This window comes from Gasterosteus aculeatus, chromosome 7 (genome assembly GCF_964276395.1).
Source record: "Gasterosteus aculeatus chromosome 7, fGasAcu3.hap1.1, whole genome shotgun sequence".
Lineage (NCBI taxonomy): Eukaryota > Metazoa > Chordata > Actinopteri > Perciformes > Gasterosteidae > Gasterosteus > Gasterosteus aculeatus.
In genome coordinates, this window is record NC_135694.1 from 24,991,536 (window position 1) to 25,001,651 (window position 10,116).

Sequence of the window (10,116 nt, forward strand, 5' to 3'; positions counted from 1 at the left end):
CCATTGCACAATTGCTTTTATATCATCAAACTGGTGTATTGTTCTTATTCAAACAGACTTGTTTTGCTTCACCATCAAGATGATTAAAAAAATATATTGTTTATTGGCTGATCCACTGACTCCAATTCAATATCTAGTGGTTATAGAAATATCAAAGCCAGTGCCATGTGGTTGGCCGAGGTGAAGACATCGGGCTGCCACTGGTCAGTAGGAGGCGCCGTTTGAAGACGCCCGGCTGTATAAAAGTGGCTTTTCACACATAACTGGTCATTTGAAGGCAACCGGAGTTCATCCGTTGTTTGGAGCCGGATGGTGCTGCTTCCAGCTTGGGGAGGTAAGGAAGTTTGTCATTTACTAAGTGCATTGTGGAAACATCCTATTTGATAAGACATACAGCAACAGGCTAACCCTCAATCATGATATGGTCTCTATCTTATTTGTTTTCCATGCAATATCCACCTACTTTTACACTAGTGTCTGTAGCAGATTGTGTTGTGTGTTTATGTGCGAGTGAGTGTGTGACAGAGAGAGAGGTTGGCTGTGTGAGCGGATTTGTTTCTGGTTCGTTCCTTTATGTTTTGGACGCACCGCAGTAATTGCAGAGGGAAGTTGCGGTTGGATGGGCCTGAGACATTTTAGTTGGTGTGCAGTGAGGTAGAGGGGCCGTGGTGTGAGGGAGCAGAGAGAAAGACCCATTTTTCTCCGTCCGGTCCAGGCCGGTTGGGCTTTTGGAACAAACAGCAGAATCCACCCCTGATTCTTCTCAAGTCATTAGTGCCCATGATGTGATGTAAGATCTCTGTCCCCGCCCGGCAGCAGAGTGATGTTATCATCCGTCTACTAGTAGGAGTGTTAATAATTTGCCATTCATTGCTGGCGACCTGCTTTTACTTCGTCTAATCAGGGAGACTTTCAACAAATCTGAAAAGAGTTATGAAACAAACAGGGAATGTGTCACGCCGCGGGTTCATTTCCTCAGTTGTCTTCGATTAGGTTCAAAGTTGAGTGCTTTTATCTTGTATTCCTGCAAAAGCTGAACCCTTGTGTCCGTCTGTAACTGCAGCGATAGGCTAACTATGACACCTCCCACCCTCCTCTTGTGCCGTTCTCCTCACAGATAAGTGATCAGTGATCCTTCATCCCGGGCGTCAGTCGGGGAGGCTCTCTCTCTCTGCTCCGCTTTCCTTCTCCCCCCTCTGGTGGTCCCTCTCGATACACTCTCTACTTGGCCCCTCTCTCCCTAACTTATAAGCCATCAAGCATGGCTCCCACCTTGACCACGGCGTTCGCCAGGCGCTGGTGGATGGCCGTGACTTCCATCATCGAGAATCTGCTCTTCTCCGCCGTGCTGCTGGGATGGGGATCGCTGCTCATCATGCTCAAGTCGGAAGGCTTCTACTCTTACCTTTGCAACGAAGAGGGTGAGTCACAACTGTCGAGGTCACAATACGTGTCGGCCGTTTGTTTCATTTTACTTTACACGGTTTTGTCTCAATTTGCCTTGATGGGGAAGTATTTGCTCATTTTAGGAGAAGCAAATCTGGAGAACCTGTCTTCGTGAGGTTATAGTGTTGAGCTCTTTCTTCCTGTAATGCTCTGGCATTGTGAGTCCGGTAAACGGAGGAGTTTCTATCTAGTAGATGTAATGTAGCACTGCTACCTATTTTGCCTCTTTTCCTTTCCCTGGGAAGAAAAGGAAAAGAGAGAGAGAGCAGGGACGCAATCTGAGACATTGGTCAAAAGTGAAAGAGTATAAGACACCAGACTGATTTACAGGAATCCGATGAACCAATAACGCACTAGATCAGCTGTCCCTTTGACCTCTGCTGTCCTCCTTCGTCTGCTCTTTTGTCTTACTCATTCCTCACTTTGAGCAAAGTCAGGACTGTGCTTCGTGTTTTTAACTACAAAGGGGGAATTGATGCACACAATGGCCCCAGTCAGGTCTTACAGCCGAGAAAGCGAGAGGGAATGTGTGAGATTAATCAGGCCACACTTATCCTTTGGACCTGTGGTGACACTGTGTCGTGCCCCACGTCCTAAAACTAAGCTATTGCTTCACGAGTGGACAACCTATCTATCCTACGGTCCTGATGTCGTCCTGGTTGATCTTCAGGTCTTTTCAGCATCTTGTTAGTCGTTTAACATTTGCCCATCGACCTTTAGTTACTCGAGGATATGTCCAGCCATGTCAGCCGCTACGCTGAGTGTCGGCACAGAAGCAGGCTCACCAATGAAGTAACAAATAAGGAACCGGCATTGTAGGAGACTTCCTGGAGAACTTCCGTTGCCGTCCTATCTCCCTCTGATGACGTAAGCGGGAGAGGACCGCAGCACCAGCTCAGCTCGTTTCAGGCATGTGACATGTGATAGAAGGATAGATTTAATGACCAGTTACATGGAAGTTCAAAGTCCACTGATAAAGGACAGGACGGCAGGAGAAGACTGATAGAAAAGTGATGAACAGCATAAATCAGAAAACCCGTGGGGTCAACGGTAAAAACAAGATGATTAAGCAGCGCGGATTAGGCTTTTGTGCACATTCAGCATGACATATTTGAGAACCGGTTAAAGCTGTACGTTATGTGGGTCGGTCTGCGGTCACGACTAACCAAGGAAGAGAATTTTGCACCGTCAGCGGTTCTTTAAACTCAATCCAAAATAACACCAAGTATTATTATACATACGCATGCACTTATATTGTCTGCTACCCAGAAGAGGACATTGACACTTTGTTCTCGAGCATGTCTCCGTGTCTTACACAGGAACACATGTACTCGCCTCACGTGACTACAGAGATGTCGCGTGGCAGAAACCGTAGAGGTGTTACTGTAATCCCGAAAAGTTTCAGCCCAATGTTCCCAAACCACCGCCTCCCTTTCTCCCTCACATGGCCTTTTACTGGACTTTTGCACCTTTATCTCCATGTGGGTTCTGATGATAGTGGGATTTTTATTGCCAGCTTATCACAACGTTTCTATCTTACTAATAAAATTGGTGTACCATCGCAGTCAAGTACAGTTGGCTTTCTGGGCGCTGAACATTACAGGTCTGTCGATGTTCCACATACTGTAGGTATGTAGTTATAACAAGCACATGTTCGGTGGTCATGTGGCAATGACGTGGTAATGTATCAGGAGCCTGGGAATGAGTATACTGTCAACCTCAAAAATTCATCTGTGTCAAGTACGGATACAGGTGGAATTGTTTACAGCTCCACCTTCATGGAAAAGACGAAATAAGACTTAGTTTTACCATGTTTATCTTCTCTCATCATGTTCTTCAGGCTTCAACAGTTCCAGCGCCAATCTATCCCAAAACCTAGCAACAGAGGCACCGGATGAATATGCTGAGTACTATGAGAGCGAGCATGGCTCGGTTGGTCTGGGAGACGGAGTGGAGATGAGGCCCCTGGTCCCTGTCGATGGGCCCCTGAGGATGAACGGCTGGCTGATTTGTAAAGAACAGGATGAGATGCTGAACCTGGCGTTCACGGTGGGCTCCTTCCTGCTCTCCGCCATCACGCTGCCACTGGGGGTCGTCATGGATAAATACGGGCCTCGCAAACTACGACTGCTGGGCAGGTGAGCGAATGAGAGAAGAATCCAGCTGTGAGGTTGTTTATGTGCAATCATGTGAGCCTTTGCGTTGTCTACGGAATTTCTCATTTCTTTACAAAGCAACCTGAAATTTGCAACTTAAAATTGTGATCGTCATTTATTTACAGCACGTGTTTTGGATTCTCCTGTCTACTAATTGCTTATGGATCCTACAATCCAAATGGTGAGATTTTTGACCTTTTTTTATTACTGTATTTGAAAGAATGTGCAGGTTGGTTAAAAAGAAAGTTAACATCTGTGACCTTTGCAGAACTCTCCGTCCTTATCTTCATTGCCCTGACTTTCAATGGATTTGGGGGCATGTGCATGACCTTCACCTCTCTCACGGTGAGTTTTTTTTTTTGCACGCTTACATGATCTTCTCACGCTGCAGAGCCTTTGCACTCCATGGTGTTTATAGATGTTTATCATAGATGTATATTTTTTTAGTTTTGTCTTGCTGTTTTTGCTCCTTGCCTGCACACATTGTCCCTCGCCTCTTGTCTGGCGTTTTATTTTTTGGCTTCTTTCTCTGCACTGTCAGTTCCTAGCAGGAGGAGGGGGAGGAGGGTTTATTGGGAGAGAGGGAGCTACTCGGTGCTTCATTATCACTTTCTACTGTTTCTATTATTGTGCTTCAGCAAGAATATCACAGCAACTGCTGGGTGTTGGAGTTTACATGCGCACACTGTTGTGTGCACAAAAAACACTGACTCATTTTGTGTTGTCAGGGAATCTCAAAGAGCATTGTGGTGTAAAAAGCATCAACATTGATGCAGCAGGATCAGAGATATTGTGACCTTTGTCTTTCTACTCCTTCATTTTTTTCCTTCACGTAATCTTCACCCCCGACCAATCATATACATATTTTAACATCATCACCCAGTATCACCGAAGGTTTGTAAACTCGCTTAGCTCTGTAAAAGAGATCAACAGAACCAGAGATACACAAGGACAAACCCGCTGATGCTCTCCAGGACTGGCGGGGAGAAAACCCTCACCGTTCATTTGCATTCTTTCCTTGCTGTTCTTCCTCTTCCCTTGTCATCCGTTCAGTCTTACGGGGACGCACAGAGGAGTCCTGGGCCGTACCATGGTGATATTGTTCACCAGAGAGGGCCTCGCTTCCAGTAAATCTCCCAATAAATGTCTCTGTTCCACACCCGCACAGGCTGTTGCTGTAATGTGCAAATCCCCAATGTGTTGATTGTTGCGTCTCCTTAAATCTGTCATTAGTTGTTGCCACAGGCCTGAATGTCAGTGATGAGGTAACGCACCATAATGTAGGGCTCCGTTTGTTCTTTTTTCTGGGAAGTCTTGAGAGTCTCTGCATTGAACCACATCTTCCCTGGAAACCACCATTTGTCCGATCTCCCTTTAAAACATTCTATACAATAATTTGCACGCTCTGTGTGGAGTTAACTATTAGCTTCAAGGCTGCTCCTTGACTCTTCGATCGCGACTGTGCCCTACTGGCATTCAGTGTCAGCGGAAAGGTGTGGGGTAATACTCACTGAGCGGTGACCTGAGCAGTCAGGTCACGGCTCCCTCTCTTAAGCTTGTGAATGTTCTGCCACCTAGTGTTTCACCTCTTAGCTCTGGTTTCTCTCTTCTCAAACGGGAGTAAAGCATCTAAAAAACGTCACCCCGTCTGTGCAGCGCTGCGTTTGTGTTGTGGACGGCAACCGAATATCTCTGATTTCGCTTTAAGCCGCTGCAGGAACCTTGAGAGTACAAACGGACAAAGCGGTGATGATGTCGCTTTCTCTTTCATTTTAGCTCCCTAACATGTTTGGGGACCTCCGCTCCACGTTCATCGCCTTGATGATTGGCTCCTATGCCTCCTCTGCAGTCACCTTCCCTGGTGTCAAGGTAACAAACACTGAATCTGCCTGCGTGCATCTACACTCCTGTACTGACACTTTATCTAACTAGTTTATTTTGGTCTTTCCCCATGTACATCTAATATTTTTGCCTCACCTCTCAAATGCAATGTGCAGACAAGCTCAGCTTCCGCTCTGAGCCAACACCCCTTTGATTACATTCAGATTTCATCTGTTTGTTGTCTCGTCTGTTCTTGGTGTTTATTGGTCACGGTTCTGATGTCTGCAGGTGATCTACGACCTTGGCATACCTTTCATCACTATCCTGGTGGTGTGGGCTGCATGTTCTGGTGTGGTCTTCTTGAACTGCTTCCTGAACTGGCCATTGGAGCCCTTCCCCGGACCAGAAGACATGGACTACACGTTAGTACCTCTGATAGTCACAGCGCCGTGCAGTCATAGCGGACCCTTGTACCCTGTGTATGCCCACTTATAAACAAAAGGACTTGCTAGTAAACTGTGTCCTCTTTTCCTCTGATTCCTCAGTATAAAGATCAAGTTCAGCTGGCTGGGCTTCGACCATAAAATCACAGGGAAGCAGTTCTACAACCAAGTGACCACCGTGGGACGTCGTCTAAGTGTGGGCGACAATCTGAAGCAGAAGGAGTTGGCCACCAAGGACGGAAACCAGCTCTGCCTCTCCACCACCGACCTGGAAATGGAGAAGAAAGAAGAGTGTAAGAGTACAGAATTCAACCCCCTCTTTGATCGCCTCTTTTTTCCTCTTCCCGCTCTAATGCATGTTTTTTTTTACCTTTGTTGCCCTCCCCCCTGCAGCCCAGTCATTCTTGAAAACCATCACCAGCACCATCTTCGTGCTGAGTCTGGTGACCATGTCCATCACTCAGCTCCGTCTCTTGTTCTACATGGGGGCCATGAACAGCGTTCTGGAGTCGCTCAGTGATGGAGACCTCGACAAAGGTTGGTGGCTCTGTGTTTGGTTTCGTGTGCCTGATCAAATATAAACACTTGTTAATTGTTTTATTTTGTATTCCTTTATCAAGTCGTTTCTACTGTGCTTGATGACTTGAAAGCAGCCGGACTTACACAGGTTTCAATTTAATTTTCAGTGGAAAGAATGGAAGTCGGTAAGAAAAAAAACTTGTAGAAGTAGATCACTGAGGCATTAGATTATTAACTCTCAAGTTCACTGCAGTTGGAATTTGACCTTTAGTCGTAGCTTTGCCATCACAATACTACACTTAATCCACTAACTTTGCTCCCTGGCTTTCAGATAGCTCGAGTTGTTATTTTATTAGACCTTTGTTTGACCTCGCCTGTTTGACGTATGAGTCCTTCAGCTGTCATTCAGCTTTAACCTGAAAGCAGCAGGTCCCATTTGTTGTACTCATTAACAAACTTTGGCCCTCAGCACCAACGGAGAGCATACGTCATGAGATACTAGCAGTTTCACATGACTAACTTTTGATCTCTCATTACACCGCTGGCAACAAATCCCTCAACAAGGAAATTGGCTATAATCGGCGTATCCCATTTTGTTTGGAAATAATAATTAACTGTCATTTCATAATTGTTTTCCATAGTTAATCATTTTCTTATTTATTCTCAATTCGTAGTATTCAATGAAGGTGATTTTTTAAACATTTCTCACCCTTATTTCAGTGGGTCTGTACTCTTCCATCTTCGGCGTATTGCAGCTGCTTTGCCTGATGACCACTCCTGTGATTGGTCAGATCATGGATTGGAAGCTGAAGGAATGTGATGATGGAGTGGAGGAAAAGGGGCCGTGCAGAAAGTGAGTCAAACATCAATAGCTTTTCACATTGTTGCAATGACATTTCCATGTGACGAACGCCACCAGGAAACTAACCTTTATCGTGAAATAGAGCTGCAATGCGAGTGCCTGAATAATCTGACCTCTCTTTCTGATTTTGTCAACAAGGGGGGAGACAAAGATTAAGCGCAGAGACAAAAAAACACAGAAGGTGACCAACGCCTTGCGAGCATTTGTCCTCACCAACGTCCTCTTAGTGGGATTTGGGATCACTTGTCTGGTGCCCAATCTCCCCCTGCAGGTGAGTTTTCCAAAGGCCTCCAGTGAGCCCGACTCTAGCGACCCGTTGACGGCCAATGTGATGTGACGTATTTGTGACGAGTGTGCCCTTCATCCTTTCCCGCAGATTGTGTCGTTCGTCTTGCACACTGTCGTGAGAGGATTCATTCATTCGGCGGTTGGCGGCCTCTACGCTGCTGTGTAAGTCTAAATGTACACTTAACCCCACGCTTCCAACACACACGAACCCTCCTCCTCGTCGCCTCCGTCCCCTGGATGTAGCTTCTAACTGGGAACACACCGCTTCTGTCTCTGCAGGTATCCCTCCTCACAGTTTGGCAGTCTCACCGGCATGCAGTCTCTGGTCAGCGCCGTGTTCGCTCTCCTGCAGCAACCCCTGTTTCTGGCTATGATGGGACCCTTGGAGGGAGACCCTTTCTGGGTATGAATAGACACACACACACACTCCAAAACTCACAAATCTAACCATCGAATGTGGCTGATTCTGATGTCATCCCTCAGGTCAATATTGGACTCTTTGGTCTGAGTATGCTGGGCTTCTTGCTGCCTCTCTACCTGATCTGCTACAGACGGACACTCTACAAAGAGCAGCAGCAGCGGGAGGAAAACGCTAAGATCTACCTAAAAATCAACGGGTCTGACGTCCCTGAGGCCTTCGTCTAGAGAGAGGTCAAAGCGGAGCAAAGGACAACAGAGGATAAAGAACGTTAAAGAAGAACTACTTAGAATATGGCATTTAAACCTGCTGTGTGAGTTATGTAGGTCCCCATAGAGTACACACACACACACACACACTGAAAAAGAAGATAAAATGAGGCGGTGGTTGTCGCAGAATCTGGTCAGTTGGACAATCGCTAAGTAAGAAGGCTGAAACGTGGAGGGAAAAGGAAAAAAACAAGAGGAAAGACTGTGAAAGGAAAGAGGCACAAGCCCTCTGCATCTCCCCCCCGAATCCTCAGACTTCTTTTTCTAATACCTCCTCTCTCCAAACAACATATGAGTGCAGATCTGCTGCACATAAGACTGTTTTAATATCCCACAAATGAACAGCAAAGGAGAGTTTGTTTCGCCGAAGAAACATCATCGCTGCGACAGCTTCAATACTGCTTTACGTTAACCACAAAATGACCTCACCATCATTGGAAGTCAGACATTTTCTTATATGTTGACTTCAAATCACCCCATTGTAAATCCCATAACATGGTGCAAGCTGTCTGCACTCCACAGGATTCTTTGCTAGATGGTTTAAGGTAAGTGTGAACTGCATGGCATTAATGAGCAAAAGGGAGGAGGGAAAAGCCTTATTCCAGACGTGTTAAAGAGACTTGTGAATGATTATACGGCGGGATTCTTTCTTTTCTACCAGACAAACATTTTACAGTAACTTAAGTGGCAGTTGCCTTGGATATACTGTATGGATGTTTTTCGGGTTGTATTATGAAAGAGCAAAGTCAGACCAACTGCAATATGTTTTACGGAGAGTTAAATGTTCATTTAGCTTTAGAGTATTTATTTTATTTCTTGCAGTTTTTAGTTTTTTTTTTTTATAGGTTAAGTTTACCGACAAAATGTGTTCATTTGGCAGCATTACACATATCAGTGAATATTGGTCCCCCCATCATGTTCCCCGTCCAGTGTATCAATAAATCGTCATTATTTCCTTTCTGTTCAGCACTTTGTATCCTGTTCATGCCCTTTAAAATAGTACCACTTGCAGTTTAGGCTTTTACCTTTTATTTATTTCATTTTACATTCACTTCCAATATTTGAATCGTGCTGTCATGCGTCCACTCGTACACTGTTCTTTGCATAGAGCTCCTTCTTTTGCAGATGAACACAATGTAGAGATGTTGTGTCGCACAAGTGTTCCTTTTTGAAAGTTTAAGAATTTCACAAGAATGTTCCACAAGAATTTGTGGGTGTGAACTAAGAATAGTTGATCTCCTTAAATGGTCAATCTTGTTTGTATTTTCTTTTTAATGCTCACCAGGCTAAATAAAATGACTTTATTGAAACCATATTTGTCTCACGGCTACACGCAATCACAGAAATGTGACGCTCGCATTCTGAGTGTGAAGACAAGCTCTTCCTGTTTTTTACTCTCATGAAAGCACACTTTTTTCCTTTTTATGAGTTTAAATACAAAATGAAGTTGTAAGGCCTCTGATAATAGTTAACGGTTCATACTTTTAATTTGAAGTGAAGGTGGCCTTTGGGGATTTGGGAATCAGAAAAAGTTTAAAAAAAATATATGGAACAAATATGCAGCTAAAGGAGTTTTTCACCTGAGGTCAGTTTGATGAAAAACTCCTCATTCATACATTTCAACTAGAAGATAAAGGAACTGAGACTGAGATAAGGAACTGAGACTGATTTATATTTTTAACACACTGTTTTACACCACACCTTTAGACAGACAGACAGACAGACAGATAGACAGATAGACAGATAGATAAATAGATAGATGATCCCAATCAAAAGACAGTGGAATGAGGAGCGGATGTTGGCAGGCGGATGCAGATGTGCTATAAATACAGCGGCAGTGCACCGTTACATAATTTTAGACTTACACACGCACTGTCTCACTTCCTGCTATCTC

The 10,116-nt window shown here is 44.8% G+C and overlaps 1 protein-coding gene across 2 annotated transcripts; it reads left to right on the top strand.

Annotated features, from left to right (window-relative positions):
* The first annotated feature begins 159 nt into the window (after positions 1–159).
* On the top strand, positions 160–9,535 carry slc43a2b (solute carrier family 43 member 2b). 2 transcript variants are annotated; one of them, XM_040180523.2, is made up of 15 exons: positions 160–334; positions 1,118–1,421; positions 3,287–3,584; positions 3,728–3,783; positions 3,871–3,947; positions 5,379–5,471; positions 5,712–5,845; positions 5,969–6,159; positions 6,260–6,403; positions 6,553–6,570; positions 7,106–7,238; positions 7,386–7,518; positions 7,624–7,697; positions 7,815–7,938; positions 8,019–9,535. In XM_040180523.2, exons 2-15 carry the CDS (start codon positions 1,262–1,264, stop codon positions 8,178–8,180), a joined length of 1,797 nt encoding a protein of 598 aa, XP_040036457.1. In that variant the 5' UTR covers positions 160–334; positions 1,118–1,261; the 3' UTR covers positions 8,181–9,535. The 2 variants fall into 2 exon arrangements, with proteins under 2 accessions (XP_040036457.1, XP_040036458.1); XM_040180524.2 differs by lacking the exon at positions 6,553–6,570.
* Positions 9,536–10,116: the final 581 nt, after the last annotated feature.